General features: G+C 36.0%; 1 protein-coding gene across 2 annotated transcripts in view; it reads right to left on the bottom strand.

Moving 5' to 3' along the window:
- LOC131062325 (ras-related protein RHN1) overlaps window positions 1–9203 on the bottom strand; it is a 148495-nt gene extending 139292 nt beyond the window's left edge. The window contains exons 1-3 of one of the 2 annotated variants that reach the window (XM_057995960.2): window positions 8791–9200; window positions 5285–5362; window positions 5014–5181 (exon numbers count right to left, since the gene is read on the bottom strand). In XM_057995960.2, the coding sequence (XP_057851943.2) occupies window positions 5014–5181; window positions 5285–5362; window positions 8791–8820 (276 nt within the window). In that variant the 5' untranslated portion in view covers window positions 8821–9200. Of the gene's footprint in view, window positions 1–5013; window positions 5182–5284; window positions 5363–8790 lie in introns of both variants that reach the window. The other variant, XM_057995961.2, reaches the window with a different exon arrangement.
- Window positions 9204–20548: the final 11345 nt, after the last annotated feature.

The following is a 20548-nucleotide window of genomic DNA, read 5'->3' as shown; positions in this document are numbered from 1 at the left end:
TATCAATTTTAGTATATTTAAATAGATCAGGTAGGGGACATTACACATTCTCTCGCCCTCTCTATCTCACTCACTTTATCTACCCCAAATTTTAGACCTATCTATCTCCCTATCACTCTTCCTCTATCCCCTCTATCTCAGTCTCTCCTCTCTTCCCCAAGATCTAGACCTATCATTATATGTAATTTTGTAAACATTTATAAACTTATGCTGCTATTATACATTTTAAAGTTTGAAACTATGAGTATGAATGATGAAATTTCAAATATTGAGTGTTTGGAGATCATATGACATGCGTAATGTTTCAATTATGGCTCTTATGTTCTCTAAATGCATTAATTTCTTTATGTTTTTTTGTAAAACTACAGGTTTTTTTTTTGGCAAGTCTTTCGCAAGTCTTTTACGAGTCCGAGTCCGAGTCCAATTTTTTGGTTTGCCGAGTCCATGGCGAGTCCGAGTTTTAAAACTTTGGCAAGAACCATACATTATTTCTAACACAGCAGACATTATAGTGTTTACACTTTAAACCCCAGATGGTACCCCTTATCCCCATTCTGATCCTTTCTACCTAATTCCCTGCATTCTTGATCTCCCTAAGACTCACCTAGCCTAAAAACCTAATTACTTGTTCTCTACCTCCTACATCATGCCAAAAAAAACACATGTTCGATTTGATAGCTCTTTTTATCTTTCCTTATCTAGCATATGTCTTAATTTCATGACTATCACTCTGCATCACACCTATAGCTTCATAGATCCAAATTGCTAGCATATTGTTACAGTTCTATGCTTCCATTTCCTGCGTTCCTAATAGTAGCTCTCATTGTCTACCACCTGGGACATCTAAGCTTGACATTATTCCTTACCAGGCTCTTGGTCTATGATTGTCTTACAACAGTCACATATCACCACATAGTCCACCCATGACTTGCCTATGCTCCTTCACAAACCTCTGCTCTTTAATTTCTCCCTGAGCACATTCTGCAACAACCTTCACAGTCTTCATGCCATACCCTCCTTAGCCATACCTCAATTTTACAGATTCAACAGAAATCAAATCCATCTCTAGCTCCTTCGCTGCCACTCTCAGGCATCATAGACAGTTTGACAGCCCATCTATCCATCTGTTACCCATCCTTGACTCCACACAACAAATCCATCTGCAGCCAAACCTGTCATTTTTATATTGCTTACCTGTGTTTACACTTATTTCTATCATAAGTTTTGCAGATACAGTTCACGAGTATACTTTCATCCACAATCACAACAACAACACCTGGCACATTTACAACACAGGCACAATCATTCTTTTTGCAAATTTTCTCAGTCCCTCACAGTAAAGCCTGGGGAGTACTTTATGCGCCATTTCTTACCACATCCAATAGGTTCAACCGTTCAACCATGGATGAACCTGTCCTCTGCAGATTTAGAATCTGATTTCACCATCATGCACTTAGCCTGAGGAACATCACACAGCCTTCTTAATGTATACAAGCTTTTAGGCACTCAAATCTATCAACTTCACATGTGTATTCTTTTCCTTCATTTAAACAATAACATGCACTGTGTATGGGACGTTACCTAGCACTTAGCCTTCATTTCTCCCATATCCATCTCTGCCTAGAAGACACAGCAATACACACTTGCATCTCAAATATATGGAGACATATAGTGGTTTCATTCTCTACTCACATCATGACATCTTTATCTCTAGGGCATTGTGTTGAACTCCCCTTCACAACTTGGATAGCCATCTTGACTAGGGAGCAAATCAACACATACTCTCCATAATCCTCCAGCTTACACATGTATTTAAGAGGCATTCTCCCATAGCCTCCCTCCATCATTGCATCTGCATCTCACATAGGGAGAACGGCATTATCTGTTTTGCATCTCATTCACTTCACATGCACAGCACTACACATTTTGTAATGTCCCCTAATTAGTTATACTTTAAATTAACCTAAATTTGCCCAAATCTAAAATAGGTAATTAAGTTTATGGGAGTACCTTTGTATACTGTTTTCCTATAACACAAAATTAGAGAACACATATGAAGTAATACTTATAAACTGAAACATATACTAATGAATTAGATTGAGTCATACAATTCTTTAATGTATTAATTACCATTAGTGTTATATTTGTTAAATAAAATCAGATTGTACGTTAGTTGCCATTCTTTATTATCCAATTCTTAGTGCACTAGGGTAGGCTAGCTGGATAGGGTGTCCAAGAGACCCTCCACCCCAGGCCCAAGAGCAGATGCTACATCCCTCTTGGCTCCATGTGGCAGGTGTTAAGCATCCAACATGGAGTGGCATACCCAGTGAGGTGTCCTATTGCCATTCCCCTTCATCACAACCATCTCCTCTCTTAAGCCCAAGAGCAGATGCTTCATCCCTCTTTGCTCCATGTGGCAGGTTTTAAGGATCCACTATGGAGTGGCATACCTAAGAGAGGGTCCCTTATATACAATGAACAATCTTGTTTATGATATACTAATGAAATTATATTCAGCACATCACAGATATACACTATACAGTTACTATAACTGTTTATACTTAACATTGTTATCGCAAGTTCGATTATATTATGTAAGTGCATTATATCAAGTTATTATCATAATATCTTGTTATCATCATTAGCCCTTTATTTGCCATCATTTCATTAGAATTGTTACGTTATCCCTTATATTATCAGCACTACATTGAGATACAGTATTATAAACAGATTTCCGTGGTATTATCCATCCTTATATCGCATTAATGAATCTATCTTAATTAGGACCATATGTAGAAATTTAGTTTCAACAATATAAATGACTTTCAGATAGGAATGTATCAGCTGTTACGCTGCAATGCTAAATCAGAATCCTATTCACTGTTAATCCTTGCTGGCAACCTCCCTATCTTACTTGATTCCCTTCTTCCTTCCATGGTAACGTTTTCCTTATGATAATGAAAGCTCAAACTCTTGGCAGTGATCACAGTATCATCTATTGCGATCCTTCAGTCTATTTTCTAACAGATTTGTCTTAATCGATCAATTCAATAGTAAGTTTTGCATCCATAGATTCTAATGTCCTCCCCCCCTTGAATATGATTCTCTTCTTGTATGATGTATTTGGGATGATAAGTCCCCTGATAAGAGGTACGCCCCATGACTCTTAATACTTATCTTTCTTTATACAACCATTAGTAGCACCTCTTGGGATATCGTTAAGACTTGGACTGATAATAATTATCAATTCCTTATTAAGTTAATAGCTATGGTAACCATTGTCAATAACAATATAAATTGCTGTCTATCCCTTCGGTGCCAACTAATGATCACTCTTTGTAATGTCGTCGTATCATAATTGTAGTTTTACGGATGCTTAGTGGTCATTGAGATCATCTATGTTATCAACGCGCCTCCTCATACGGTAGTCGACCTCATAGCTCTATTCCGTGCCAATGTTATTCCTTAGCATTACTCGATATTCATTAAAGTCTGTCTTCATTGCAACCTTCCTTCATTCCCCATTCGGCAATCTCCATTAAGCCAATATTACCACTTGTAGTTTCGTCATTAATATTGGTCAATATTAGTCTTGTATTGGTATCCATATGGGAGCATAAAATTACGTGGCTGAAGGTGGTGATGTGACTGTACATAGTCACAGTTTATACATGACTTTAATGTCTAGTAAATATCTAGTGATCAACCCTATCTGTAGTAGTCAGTTTGGGATCGGTTTAGGAAAATGGCAAAGTCTTACTAGTAAGGCCATTTTCCTTACTGATGCAAAATGATGTGTTTGTATAAGGTGCAATGGAGATACATCACGGCTGGGACATGACACATTTGGGGCATCCTACTCTTGCATACACATTCAGTTTTCCACACACTGCATTATCTGATTGCTTTGTCTAACAACATTCCTAATGACCTTAATGTCCCCAATTTTGTGCATCATTACCTCTCACATGCACACTAGGGAGACCTTGGTATTTCACTTTTTTAACAATTCCTTTTTTTCAGTTTCAGTCATTTCTTTGTACCATTTACCTTTTTTTTTCCACATTTTTTCTTTGAGGCATCTTGCTTCACAAGTGGCAAAACAAGCACCTTGAGAGGAACATATCTGGAATGGAGTAGCTAGCAATCCAACTATAAAACCCGTTAGGTCACCTCCATGAGTCTTTCCCCTTTGCACATACCACTTATGATCTCCTAGTACACTTCACTTATTGGGCACTTACTCTTCCACCTATCTCCTAGCTATGGCTGACAAGTTCAACAACAACTGACCTTGTCTACATTACACTGAGGAACAGAATAAATGGGAAAATATTCAGCCATTTCAAACCAAGCAATTACACACAATGCTCTCACATAATTCGTTCTACTCTGCTCCACTCTTCAATATCTCTCTCTACGGTCCCAGCTTTGGAAGGAGAAGTCATTCTATCAATGCTCACAAGGTCCACATCCCTTCTTGCTAGGAAATCCTTGTATGCCTGAGGAAGTTGCCACTCTTACACTCACTCTATCTCTACACATCTATTCAAGCAGTCTCCCCAAATCCAAGTCTGTCCATTCATCTAAGCGGAGATTGACACATCTATCTATCTTTATTGTGCAAGTTCTGTATGAAACTATAACCAACAAGGAAAATAGTTACTAATGATTGTTTGTTAATGACTTCATATTTGTTTTCTATTGTAATGAAATTGTCAGAGATGTATATTAGAGGGTTCATAGATGTAGCTACATACACATAATGCACAGTAAAGGACTTCCAATGAAATGCATCTTGCCAGTATGAGGATAAGAATCAAAAATTTGGAAAGGGGATGAATGAATTGAAATAACTTGAAGCATTTGAGGACTAGAGCATGAGCTTGCATCCAATTGTAATTAGAAGGGTGTCTCTGATTAATAGTAGACATTGGAGACAGAAACATAGATCAGAATCCTAAGAACAATAAAATTCACGACGAACTAGAAGTGCTATATATTGCTTACCAAGCTTGTAATATCATAGACAATTATAGCAGCAGCAGCACCACGGTAATACATAGGAGCTAAGCTATGATATCTCTCCTGCCCTGCAGTGTCCCATATCTCAAATTTGATCGTGGTCTCATTTAAAGCTAAAGTCTGAGAGAAGAATGCTGCTCCTATGGTTGATTCCTGAAACAATGAAAATGTGTGTTCTATGATATTATCTTCAAGGAAAATAACTTATACCTTTGATTAATAAGATTCTAATGAATGTAAAGCATCTATACAACACCTGATAGTCAAAAAATTGGCCTTTGACAAACCGCAAAACAAGGCTAGACTTTCCAGTTCCCATATCACCAAGAAGCACCTATCAAATTGTACAATTTAATTAACTTATTGAGCTCAACAAACAGAATCATACAACGTACACCCCAAAGTTAACCTGTACCCCAACTCCTCAGTGCTAGTAAATCCAACCACTTATTGGACCGATCCACCTTTGTGCATTATAGGTGTGTAACTCCATGGGTATTAAAAACGTTACCTTTTGCAGCAAATATGATTTTTAACTTCATGTTAACCATAAAAGTTTAAAACTGAAACGACTTGCTATACATTCACTCTATTTCCTCCAGTCTTTTCTCCATCACTTACAAATTGAGCACAAAAGTAACATAAAATCAATGTGCCAATATAGAATAACCAAAGTTTGAATATCTGAAGTTATGACATTTTGTGTCAATGAAAGATATTTAAATACATAGTACAACGCAATGTTTACCTAAACCCTAAAAAATATAAATCCAAGATTCCAAAGGTACACAAGCCTTCTTTTATGCATTGGTTCTCTAACTATTATAGCAAGCTCCTAACTCCTCATCCTTCTCTCCCAGAAAAAAGATACATGAAAGGTAACCAACTCCAAGTTGATTTTACACAAAATTCACAACTTCATCCTGGCAGTGAAGTATGAGACACATAGCATCAATAATATTACTCAAAATATCAATAATATTATTCAAGATGTACAAGAGAAGTAATAGACTTCAATTAAATCGTTCAATTTCCAAGCTCAAAGGTATTGCATTTAAAATTAAATCAAATGCTTGATATTATTAATGAAGAAATTTCAAACTCTATTAATTATAGTAATAGAAAGAACCAATAGTGGCAACTGAATTGTATTTTGAATGATGCTACATTAACTGCAAATAAAGAAGAAACCCCGTGAAGGTGTATAAAAAGTCTTCTTCCTCTTTCTTTTGACATTTGATTTCCTATTCGATTGGCAAATTGACTGCCACACAAGATGGAAGTACAAGCAGTTGGCAAAAAGACAATACTTCTTAATTCATGTATTACTCTAAGCAGTACATATGCTTTTGAAATGAGTTCTTCTAAATGGAACATACTAAACACAGCCCGTGAGTATGTAATAATGAATGCTGAGCAAATTGGCTAACAAAGGTAGATTTTAACAGAGCAATGACTTTTGTTATAACTATCTAAGAGAAGTCGGATTTTGGTTATGAACATTCCTACTACACTAAATTCAAGCTGAAGCATGTTGAATTTACTACACTATACGTAAGGGTGAAGAATAACAAAGGTAGATGTTAACAAGGCAATGACTCTTGTTGTAACTCTCTGAGTGAAGATGTATAGCCAAAACCTATCATAACAATCCTCATTACGTACCATTTGACACTCATCATCAGCCTCCCGTTGAAAATTAGACTTACTAATTCATGACTTCAACCAACTACACCGTATCTATTCTCAAAAAATCCAATAAGCTACACTCTAGTTGCCTAGTGACCTGTCAAGTTGTAACCCCAGTTGCAATGTGTGCCACCAAACTATATTATACATCAGGAGTAGGGCTATTAGCATCATCTCTTAGATTACACATAATGATGTGACTAGGCTGTAAAATAGTGCAGATAGCTGATGCAAGATACATTTTTCAACAGTTTGTGCACACGGCTAGTGCTGTGATCTTTAGAAGTTTGTGCAAGTTTGACCTATAAAATTATATATATAGAAAACACCTTAAAATCGATGGCTACTCCTGAGTTAATATAGTATTAACTATTATATGATAGAAGTGAAGTGCACTATTGCTAAGCCTTAGCAGTGAGTAAGCCTGCAGCAATAGCTGTACAGACGAATTTTGAGCACTCTAACCACCCTAGGGCAGGTTCCATGGAGGTGCACTATTGCCAAGCATCAGCAGTGAGTAAGCCTGCAGTAATATATGTAAAGATGAATGTTGAACACTCCGACTGTGTTAGAACAGGGTTCTTGGAGGGAGCTGTAGATTCGAATTTGATTGTGCAGATGAACCAATGAAAACTTTTGAATGGAATCCAGGCAAAAATGAATTGCGACCAAAAGGACCAATTAGAGAATATTTTGGTGGAGAATTTTTAGTAATCTATGAAAAACCTGCGGCTAATCTCCACACAAAATGGCACCATGAAAAAAATCCCAAATCTGCAAGACACGTCGTTTTTTTGCCCCATTTTTTGTGATTAAACAGCAATGGGGAGGCAGATCATGAAGATTGAACATCTGAAAATTTCATGAAAATCCGCCACGTTTTGCAAATTTTAGAAACTGTACGGCCTGTACAAATGTGTCATTTTGTGTGGAGCATAGTCGCGTCCCTATGAAAAGGTGATGTGCAAGAAGAAGAACAACTTTTAACATCCATGAGGCAAAACATTGAAAGCCTATGGGTTAGTCAACCTTTTTGCATTTTGATTCTTTTTTTATACAAGCTGATGATGAGCTCCCCCAATTTCCCAATGGACTTTCTCAACAGACCCCTCATTGAAAAGACTGAACCAAGAGCCAGCTGTCAAAACATTATCATAGTTGCTCCAGCTTTCCTCCACTTGCTTTGCATCAGCTTTCCAGCTTTCCTCCACCTGCTTTCCTCCACCTACTTTGCATCCCTTTAGCCACGGGGCAGATGCTATATGATTTAAACAAAATTTCAACATCTTTTGCTGGCCATACTCTCTAAAAAACTTCCTAATTTTTCTCAGCAGTGGTTAATTAAGAAATTTCGTAGCAAGTCAGTACGAGTATGTTCGGAAATTCTCTCAGCTAAGAAAATTCTGGTGCCCCTTCCATGGGAGCACGGGTTAAGAGCACATTTTTTCTTCCATGTAGCCCGTTTAGCTCAAGAGAACGTTACCCAAAAAAATCATAATTTGTATACCCTCCTAAGGTCCTGCATTCCAATCTCATTCATGCATTCATTTTTTGGTTTAATAAATAGTTATTGCAAGGTAAACTTCCACTTAAATGCCGTGACCAAAAATATCCATCTCTGCCATCAAAATCACTCTCAAGTTCCAAGGGTCTTAGCCTCGTCCTAATCCATTGAGATAAGCTGCACCCAAGTCACTGAATGCGATGTTTTACTCAAGATAATTATATCACCTTGTCTTGTGGGAATCTCACAAAGGCGTTCCCTTGGGAAAGCCCCCATGATTTTAAGGACATCCGATTCCCCAATGCTTGCATTAATATCATTGACAGGTTTGGTTCCTAATTGATTATAGGAGAAGGGTCATGGATAGTTATTATGAAATCGCTACGGTTGTAATTCAAAATTTGTTTTTGTTTTCTTTGTCAAAAGAGAAACCCTCGCTGAAAACAAAACTACTCGAATTCCTTGCATAGGTTTTTACTAATTAAATGGCACAATTCCAATTCAATGTTTCATAACATCAGTTTCAAAAGCAATTTCATCGTGATAAGATTGCAGTGTAATCAACTTACTAGCTTGGCGGATATATTGTTGGGACTCATTGTAGGTGGCAACCAAATTTGCTGTAACGAACGATGATGGCACGACAACTTTGCCAAATTTGGCCAGAGATGAATAAGTTTTGCAGGTATTAAATTGAGTAAGAGAATGAAATGTTATGGTGTAGCAGATCCGTGTTTAAGGATTATTTTCCCATCCGCAGCCTATGCATAGAAAACCACACGTAGATAAATATGCATATCAGATAAAAGAAATATGAAAAAGTTGTCTGTTGAGTGTGCGGGGTAGATATGCGTATGTTCTAGAATTGCATGATTGTTGATTTGCTACAAGCACGATTCTTTATAGAGCGAGCGCCACTGTTATAGAGTGCCGGAATGGCCCCCTTTCAGCGATCGAGTACCCAGTTTGTTATTTTGTTTGTTTTTATGTACCTAAAGTGGGGATGAGATCTAACAAACAAATTAACGAGTGTTTGTTTTTATTGTACAAGTGGTAATATTATCTTATCTTTTCATACAAGAATTTTTCTAAGGTCAAGTCTAATTTATCTCGAAAAACTTTAAACAATTGTTTTCTCTTATGAACTATTCATTATAGAGTTCTTTTAGCTCATCCAATGACAAAGTAGGTGGTGTTTTTCATAGTGTATCAAATTATGTCATTCAATTAAAATTCAACTAAGTATTTTTTGAGTATAATTTATTGACTTATATTTTATGAGTAGTGGTTCACACAAACTCATCCCTTGTGACCATGAATAGTTCATTTAGCACTCGTTGTACCTAGTGATGCTCATAGGGGTGAAGTATCAAATCTTCCCAAGAGGTCACTCATCCTAGTATTGTTCCAACTCAAGCATGTTTAACCATGAATTTTTCCTTAAGATCAAGCCCACGCACCTTGGTACCACACTTACAAAACCTTTAGACAAACTCCTTTCTCGTTACCATGAATGATCCATTTAGCACTCGTTGTACCTAAGTGATGCTCACAGGGGTGAAGTATCAGATCTTCCCACTCATCCTAGTATTGATCCAACTCAAGCATGTTTAAACATGAATTTTTCCTTAAGATCAAGCCTATGTACCTTGCTACCACACTTACAAAACCTTTAGCAAGTGTTGTACCTGATGAATAATTCATTGTAGAGCCCCTTCAGGTCATTTAATGACAAGTAGGAGGTATTGTTTGTATTGTATCAAATTATGATGGGAAACATTTTATTGAACTATATAGTTTTTAAGTCAAAAATATTAACCTATATTTCATCAATAATGGTCCACATAAACTCATCACTCGTGAGAATGAATGGTCCACTTAGCACTTATTGTATTTTATTATTACTTATAGTGGCATGAGAGGGTTTGGATCATGATTCAGTGGGAGATTTGTGTAGTTGCATAGCTGGGTCTATATTTATAGTTGGATATTTTGCTTCTACTTTATCCTTTAGAGTTGTTGATGATGTGCAATTGAGTGATTATGCATGAGCCATGTGTGATCTTCATTTAGGAGATGGTTATCATCATGCCACATGTGTAGCTCAGTATCATGGCTTAGTGGGAGCTTTGGCAGTGATGTGGATCTACCACTTTGCGATGTCTAATTTTCTATGGTGATTGTTAGTGTAATAGATTGTTCTTGGATCCTATTCCTTGTGTGTAGTGAGAGTCCATTGGCATCTTTAGTTGAATTGATATAGAATGTGTATCTTCGTGCTTTTGAAGATATTGGCAATGTGTTGTCATGGATGACTCTCAAAGTCTTTGGTTGAGTTGTTAGCTATGATCTATTAGTTTATATGGATGATCCTTAGTGTGTGAGGGTGTGGACAACCTATTGTCATGCATAGATTTTGGATCTTTTAGTTGGATTGTGGTAATGAGGTAATTGTGATGTCATGGTAAGTTTTTAGATTCTCTATTATTTTTATAGTGTGATCTTTGATAGCAGTTTGTGTGATCTAATTGATTATTGGTGCGATTATTTTTTTATGAGCTTATGGTTATTGTGGTGTTTATTGGAGTTCAATCTGCATGAGATGATTGATTGTACACCTATTTCAAATTTGGGTGAGGCTATAGATCTCTTGATCTTGTAGATTGTGTATTGAGATGGTTACTCATTATGAGGTTTCAATAAACAGAGTGAGGAGCCTCCACCTAGATAGAGATGTGAGTCCATTGTGGATCTAATGATAAGCTTTCCACTTATTGAAATATGTTATCACTTGGTATTGTATGCATAGAACAATATTATATCCCACTCTTGGTCTACTTAGTAGGTAAATGACTTGAGAGGTTTTCCTATCTAATTATCAGATACATTGTATACTTGTATTTTGTCTCCTCATGTACATTAGTCTTGAGCTTTGTTAACTCTTAAGACTTGTTGAAAATTAGGTGCGTGATTTTATGATTTCTTGTTTTTCTCCTCATGCTTTGGACTTGAGCTATGGTAATTTCTCTAAGGACATGTTTATGTAGATACAAGAAATGGTTTGTGACTTGGGGAATGTTCCCTTTATTGTGGGAATGTAATGAAGTAGGGTTGGATCAGTCCAAAATCCTTCTCAAAACCCTCACAACACTTCACAAAGAAATTCAAAATAACTTGATAAAACTAACAATTTGAGACAAACAAATTCAGAATTTCTCAACGAAATTACACACAACTTTCTGCATTAACTTGTGAATTTCAATTACACTTAAAAATCAGTCTCAAAAGGACTGTGTATAGCATGAAAACCTCTTTTAGAATCTGAAATATTCATCCAATATGCATTCATACATTTAGGATTCCATTGTGCTCACAAGCACTACAAAATTGCAGGCAAAACCTATTGGAACAAGTTGCAACTTGAAGAAAAATACACAAACAAAGTCCCAAACTCCTTGTTGCTCCAAACCTGTAAAAATATAGCAAATACCATGTATATCCAACCCCAAGAAACCCACTTCCAACCTAGCTCAATCTCTATTTTCTCCTCTCCGAAAATTTCCAAACTAGTCAAGCCAGAAATCAAAACAATCTTCCCGAATCTTCCCCAAGTGAGAATGGATTTTTTATTTTTTAATAACTCCATAAGATAGGAAAACCTTGTTGCTACCCCCAAAATTAGATAAAAATCAGAATATAAATTTCTTTTTTTCCTTCTTGCATTATTCCCTTTTGTTTCCTCAACCCGGGAGTTACAAAAAAATTCACTAAAATGAGAAAAAACAACTCTCCATGATTGGACCACTCCACTCCATAACCCCTATTTTTTAGGAGCCACAATAATATTTGAAAATTCAGTATTTCTCCAAGATTTCCATGTTCGTATGCTTTTTCCATCCATTTTCGAACTCACTTATTAAAAATGGCAAATTTGACAATTTTCCAACTATGCCAAGTTTCGATTTTCAAGGGGAATAAATGAGCACACATGGAATTTGAATTAAATGCAATTTAAATGCCAAGTTTCGATTTTCAAGGGGAATAAATGAGCACACATGGAATTTGAATTAAATGCAATTTAAATGCCAAATTAACATGAAATGAAAATGTACACTCAACTAAAGCTAAAAATCCAAAATTGTAAAAATTAAACTAGTATACTTATATTAAAAAAATATATGTAAAATATGTCGAGAGATATCTTATAATAGAAGAGAATCATTGAAAATAAACGTTCTTCTAAAATACTAAACACCAAGAATACAAATCCATTAAACTCCTGCATGCAAAAAGTTGTGAATCTAGTTGGAGACAAGTGGCCAGGGTTCTATTTTATTTGGAGTAATAAAATAACACCTCCACAAAAGTTGAAACATGACATATTTCATGCATTTACCCGTCATTTGCATGTCAAATTGTTTCAAAAATGGATTTTTGTTTATGGACATTTTGATGTCATTGTAGATGCCTCTCGGCATAATAACCTCTTTTTGGTTGATGCAAGATTGCTAACCAACCATGGATGCATAATGATTGGTTTGTTTGATCAACCTTTAGCTTGAGAGGCTTTTGACTATTATTTCCATATTTTTACTTTGACTTGAATAGTTAGATGTTGATATCCTTTTAGATTGAAGTGCAAAAGAAGATATTACTTATCACAATCGTGGAATATGTTAGTGTTGATAAAGGGACATAGTTGTCATTGCAAGTTCTCTTTATAATTCATTGTGCATAAGAGATATTTGGTTCATTTCATCTTGGATTTGAACATTTACTATTATTGGCATTCATTACTTTTTGTAAATAATAAAGAGGATTGGATCTCTTTTTTCTATATGATTTGAATAATTTGAGAGAGATATGGTGATTAGAGAGATTTTTAACAATAGTTGTGCTTGCAAGTTTGCAACTCAATGTGTGTTCTTTGATAGTATGTGAGAGGATTTAACCACGCCTCTTCGTAAGTGTTGTTGGTGGATTCTTTGAATGTTTTTAGTTCATTTTTAGACTTAAAATAGAATAAGTAGTAGTTGTTGTAGGGAGGTATATGTGTCATTAGACTGTGGAACATAGGTCATTAGGTTTTTGCATGTCTATGTGTTTGTTATTGTTGAAGATAGACTTTGTGTGTGACAATGAGTATAGCGGGACTTGTAATTGTGGATTAGGCTATTTATGTTGATAGTATAAGGTCTACCTATGTTATATGTACTAGATTTTTGAGGCGTGGTTAGTTGAATGTGTTGAACACAAGATGCCACTGAGAGGGGGAGGGGAATTAGTGGTTCCCAAACTTTTCCCTTTTTCTATCCTATGTGTATATACAAGTTAACAAATCTAACATAAAGCAGACATATCAGTTACATGGGAGGATAACACAAATGAAACCACACATAAAAGGGACATCTCGTAACACCAAATGTACGAGGAAAACCCAAGATGGGAAAAACCTCGGTGAGAGATGTTGCTAGAGTCTACTGCTCCAATCCAACCTCACAATGAAACACTCGACTACAACATTTAGGGCACCAACCCAAGGAGTACCACTCTTGTTTTAGGGCACCGACCCAAGGAGCACCAACCCCTAATTTTAGGACACCAACTCAAGGATCACCAAACCCTGCATCGAGCTCTAACTCAGTGATTACAAAGTCATATATCAAATACAAAAGTAATATCCTTGTTACAAAAGAACTTTGTAACTCTCACATATGTCTCTCCACCGGTTCACCTCTATACAGATCTTTGTCAGTTCTCTGGTCGCCTCTTCTTTGCTTTGCCTCTTCTCTGCCTTGTCTCTTCTCTGGCTTGCCTCTTCTCTGTCATCACTATATTCTATCAGATGCACTGCAGCTTCCCACCACTAGTACTCTTCACTCTGATCTCTGTCGATTTTCTCCTTACCGATCAGGCTCTACTCAGATCTAACCTTTTCAGATCGTCACCATCACTCCCACAACACTGCTACTCTTTCTCTTTCTATAGGTTCTAGCACCATCGGTTCACACCTTTGCAACTCACTTTGCAATTTATCGGTTACTTTGATCTTGTTGGTTAAGCCACTGCTAAACCCTCTCACCGGTTGTACCTCCTACACTCAGTATTTATGATCTTAGATGAATTCTCTGACTGGTTGGCACTTTGATGATCTTTTACTCTCAATCCTTCATCATCTGGCCTACAGCATCATCAATCCTCTTCAGTCATGAGTCGACATATTTATTCTTGAGTTTTCCCGCCATGATTGACATTCAAACTTCTAGCGCGCTAGGGTTTCTTCATTGACCCCGAGGCAAACCAAATCCAATCATATGTCCTTCCAGAGATTGACCACCTACAATGGATCAATCAAATTCTACCAATCCTGCTGCGTTCAAAACATGTTTTCCCTATTTATCAAACACGGCACCTCTTTCGGTCTGCACTTGTCAAAACACCTATGAAGCGATCATGTTGATAGCTTCACCTACCCTGATCAACACCTAGACACTCGGTCTCAATCATGAATTCATCAAATCAAATCTATGTCCTTTGATCAGTCTCGAGCCGCACCCTTTTGCTCTCGACTCGTGAAACAGGCTATCAACATTAATATCGATCAGTCACCACCTACTTCACCGATAATGCATGGTCCATTGGTTTGACACTTGGACTCCACATGGCGTCTCTATCACCATCCACCTCTGTTGAGTCTTCTGAGTCAGTTTAGACAAGATCATCGACCAACCACACAACCAGGTTCATCTACCAGTTCACAAACCCTACCAGTTATACCCTAATCGATCTGCCTTCAACCTTGCACTTTGCTTCTCTTCCGGTGGAACACCTAAACCAGTCAGCACAACCTACCTCATGCACATCTTCAACAAATGGGAGCCTTTCACTTCTGCACCTTGTCATCTTTATCGGTGGACATACTTACCAGTAACCACCTTGATGACACCATGTCATTAACCTTAAATAAACTCCATCTTCAATCTGGTTGCACTCTTTGTCTGCAACTGCTCAACCTTGCCTTCTTCATCAATTAACCAATTCTCCTATAAACTGGTTTGTCAAAGTGACAAACATATCCTTCATTCTCTGTATCAGCAACACATAATGTCTACCTGACTAATCTAGTGCGTATCTCTGATCTCGTGCACCTAAGGCAACTTAGTTTTTCACCAGTTGATCTGTTGTGAGCCTTCAATCACCTGCCTTCTACTCTTTTGTCTTATCTCAAAGGACTATGATGTATTCCATGCATAATAGGATATAAGCTCCACTTACCGGTGGGAGTTGAACCTTGACATCTACATTTTGCAATGCACCAATATGGCTTCCCTGTTTGAGCAGGCATATCTTCAAATAGCCACATATAATCCTGTTGGGCACATTCTCTGTCAGTCTTCTCTTCTTCCTATGATATCTTCTTCATCTGGTGACTGCAACTTTATCTAGTGGGAGTCTTGTTGTTTCTCATCCAAACATCCAACAACACATCGGTTGGCACATCTGCAATAACTTACATTGCTTGCTCACAGGAGAGTTGGCAACAATGCACTGCCAACATATCGCTTACCAGTTGTTATACCATATTGGTCTCTTGTCCATGTCTTAAACACAAGTCAACACTAACTTGTGTATCGGTGACTCCAATGACCTTTATGCTGGATGACATTAATGACACCATTTCTGGCATGCATCAATGACAACACTGCTCATCAATCTCCCATATCGGTTGCCATCCTATACCGGTTGACAACAATGACAACACAATGCCAACAAAATGAGTTAATGATATGTTGTAATTGCTATTTTAGCTATTATTGAGTATTTAATAAGTACACAAACTTATTTTGAGTGAGAAGGACTTTGGTGTATATTTCCAAGTTGAAGCATGACATTTAGAGTGTGATCTTATCTTTCACGCTTGAGCATGCTAGAGGATGAGATTGTTATAGTCAATATGGATGTCACTTGATGGATGTTGAAGATGCTTGGTTGAGTTCCAATGTGAAGAGCACACAATATACTGAGAGGGGGGTGAATAAATATATACCAATTTCAACTCAATCAAACAGTAATTGTCATTAATGGCTTCTCATATATAAACCCCAAATAATTAAAGAAACATTACTAATATTTCCTCAAAGATAAAGTAGTTAATCAACACAAAAGTATTGCAAATATGATTTTGTGTTTTCATTCATACTTGATGTCATTGATGTCAACCAAGGTTCGAAAGTTGGTTCGGAAGTGTGTGATCAAAGGTGTTGTATCGGGTGTTTGTTCACGTGTTCATTTCGATGTACAATGATTGATGGCTGTTACAATAGATGATATATCTAGTTGTCTTATGGATTTTCTGGAGCATTAAAGATGTATTTAGATTTTTTGCAACAAATTTTGGTTGTGTGACTATTTCGGTGAACAATTTGTTAGACAGGGTTTAGCTTTTTGGCCTGCAGGATTCATCTTTGATTGCAATTGTAATAGGATGTTGGTGGATGTAAAATAATTTTATATCCAAGATTTCATGTTCTCATTTGATTCGCACCTAATTTGGTGTCGGTTTGTGTGTCAATTTTGTTGTGACAGTGTTCCTATTGTAGAAATGCTTTGCAGTCCTCTTCTTTTTGATGTTTTTGGTGTTGTGGTTCTTTTGTATAGTATTGTTAGTGTTAGGTGATGCTATTTTGTGCATTTTCAAGTTTTGTGGAGGTCCACACCATATTTTGAGTATGTTTGACTTGGTTGCTATATTGATTCTATTCTTTAGAGCCAACTTGAGTGCTTTTGGTTTGTGTGGTGTTGAAGGTGATGGTTTAGGATTGTTACGAAGGTGTGTCAACATGGTGTGATGCTCCAAACATCTTGTTTTCCTTCCACATTTCTTTGGAGAAATTTTTTGGGGCTGATTGATTATACTCTAAAAGTTACATCTAATTAGGTCAACCTAATTGATGTATCTTATTTGTGCAGATGATATATAAATGATGAGATCTTTTGGAGGATAATATGACTGTATGAGTTGTACAAGAAGTTTTATATGGTGTATAGTGTAAGTGTGAAGGTGTGCAATTACAGATGAGTAGTAATGAAGTCAATTCCAAATGTTTAGAACAATGAACTATAATCAACATTTTAGAAGATGTGCTTCTACTTAGTTCAACAATAAGTATTATTTATAATCAAATCCATTCTATCTTGCCTTTAAGAAGTAATCTTTAGTGTTTTGCAAGTCCGTTATATCTTTCCCTAAGGTTGTGTGCCTTAGCCTACAAGTCCAAATCAAGGGAAGTGAGCTTCCATGGCCTAGATCCTAAAATTTTGTAATTAGTTTTTCATATAGTGAGAATTATCATCGTGGTTTTTCCTTCATTGAGTTTTCCACATAAACCTTGGTCTCCTTGTGTGATTGATTTATTATTTTTTGTTATTTACTTCTACACATTTGATAATTGAGATAAATTATGAATGAGTGGTTAAGTTTTAATATATGTTGATTCATCCTCCCCCCCTCTCAACATCCACAAGTGTTCAACATTTGGTATCAGAGCAAGGAACCTAAAGAACCAGTCTAACAGCTGAGGTAGATCTGGGATTTGAACACAATGTTTGAATTTGAAGATTTGGATGCTATGGAATCACATGAATGGGACAATGATGCAATTGTAGATCTTGAAAAAGAATCAAGACTAGTTATATCTAATCTAGAGGATTATTAGAAAAAGTTTAAGAAAGTATAAGAACATGTTGTCCATTTGAAAAGACAAATTGATGAAGGAAAGAAGACCATTGGTGATCTTGAAATAAATCTACATAACAAATCTGGAGTGTGTGCCAAGCTTGAAGAAGAAGTGGTCATGCTGAGGAAATAATTCAAAGATGCAAAATAACAAATTGATAAGAACCTAAATGTTAAAAGTGACAATGATCTACTTAATGAGATGTTAAGTGATCAAAAACCATCTAAGGACAAAGGTGACCTTGGTTTTGACAAATAAGAACGTTCTAAAACTCCTAGAAAAGGTGACAAAGGAAAGGAAAATGTCAAGGATGAATCCAAGAAGACTAATGAAAATTAAAATAGTTTCACTTAGGTCCAGAACAAGAGGAACAAGATATAATTTTATGATATATTTATAAACATCTTTCAACCATTAAGTCATATGTAATTATTTTTTTTGGAATTTATATGAATAAATATATTATAAAATAATATCTTGTCAAGAAAGATGTGTAAGAGAATCTAGGACAAATATATGGTGCAAGAGATATTATGATGTGTAAGAGCATAATTAGGTGTGAGATTATAAAGTGGATTAGGAATCCTAGCCTACTTATGATTTGTGTTATGATAGGTCATAAAACATCTTTCTAAAGGTGGTAAATGATAGATAATGGTGTGTGATATGTATTTCTACCATGGTAGTTTGGGATCGCATTGGCAATGTCTTATGGTGATTTTTTGGGCCTTAACGAGTATATATATCGAGGGCTTGAGATGGATGAATGAAAGAGGAGTTTTATGTAAAGTAAGGTTGCCAATTTTCTATTAGAAGAAGAGGATATTGATCTCCATGAAGGCCAAAACTTGATGTTGTATTATAATAGGTTTATTGTTTCTAAATAATACATTGATTTTTGGCTTATACCAAGACAATTTTCCAAGGGTTTATTTTGTTGGAGTTATTGATTCAACCCCACAAGCGCAACAATCACCTACAAGTAAAACACCTAACACAAATGAAGATCAAGAAAAACAAATTTTCTTAACAACCCGAGAATCGTATTAATGCACAAAAGATTCATGATTATAATGAGAGAATAAACTCTTATAGAAAGGATAATGCAACCCTAGATATAAACCCTATAGGAAGATTAAAAGAGAGCATGACAAGTGTCTGCATCATAATGAATGAGGCAACATGTGCTAAATATAGCTTAATCTAAAAATAAAATAAAAAACACTCCTAAATTTAGTTTAAGTGAATAAATTAATAAAGGACCTAATTAGATAATTAATTAGGTGTTTATCCTAATTACTTTAACACCCCCTGTAGACACCTAAAATTTATTATATCTCATAACATGATTAATTCTATTAAGTATGTTTGCCCCCTTTATTCTTCTAAAAATATTAATTAAATTATATTTAATTAATTATGCCCCCTTTTATATAATTAATTTATTAATTAGTTATATAACCATTTCCTCCAAGGTCTGATTTATTTTAATAAATTAAATCCCACTTTAGCTAATATCCCAGTTTTTTCTCTAATCCAAATTAGCTAATTTATTCTCAATTAATTAACTAATATTCTTGATTCCTACAAATCCTCTCACTAAATCAATAATTAATTAATTGATTTGGGCCAATTAATTCTCACTAAAAAAAAATTAATTTTAAATTTTTCACACCTACCTAAGTCCACATGTGACACCTCTCTTAAATAACTTGCATGCATAAGTCACTTTCCCACTTCCAACTCATGCTTTGACCAAATTAAAAAAAGGTTCTCACACATGTGTGAGAATGCTCTTCCCAATAGAGCCACCCTACACTTTTCTCTTTCAACCATTTGTCATCTTCACCCTCTTACACCTCTTCCACTTTGCCAATTTTGTTTCCACTTGTTATTCTCGTGTTCTTCCCAAGATGTGCTCACACATGTGTGACAACACCTTACACTCTTCCCCATGACAAGTGTTCTTCCCAATGCCTCCACCTTGTGACACTTGTCACAAGCCTAAGCCTTCAATCCAACTCATATCCTCTCATTCAATCTTAGCCTTTCATTAACTTCCAATCTCAAATGTCCATTTTCCCTTTCAAAAATCTATGAATTAGAGCCTCCACATTAAAGGAGAGAAATCCACATTCAATCATTAAAAGATCAATTCAAGTGGTCAAGGGTGCAACCACTTTATCTCTATTCATAGAGCACTAAAGGTATAGGCTCATGTTTTGCATTTAATTTTAATGTTAACTCTTGTTCAAGTATTATTTTGATTTGCTTTCACCCCCCTTAATATTAACTTAGGGAGAAGCTAAAACCCTAAATACGAATGTAAGGATGAATGCATGGATGGATCTCAACTACAAGACACATGAAGTATCTATGTACAAACAAATTCAATCTCTCATAAATAGAGAAAAGGAGAAAACCACATGGGAAAAGACTCATCTTCAAAAGAGTGAAAATGAAATAAACTACAATAGTGAGAGAAGGATTGGAGGACTTGGTGTGAATCCCAAAGGACTACTCCTATCACACAAGTATAATAGATGTACCCCCCATATAATAGATAAAATGAGGATATGAATCCACTATA

This window comes from Cryptomeria japonica, chromosome 5, assembly GCF_030272615.1.
Source record: "Cryptomeria japonica chromosome 5, Sugi_1.0, whole genome shotgun sequence".
In the NCBI taxonomy this organism is placed as follows: domain Eukaryota; kingdom Viridiplantae; phylum Streptophyta; class Pinopsida; order Cupressales; family Cupressaceae; genus Cryptomeria; species Cryptomeria japonica.
This window is presented reverse-complemented; position numbering and strand designations above follow the sequence as displayed.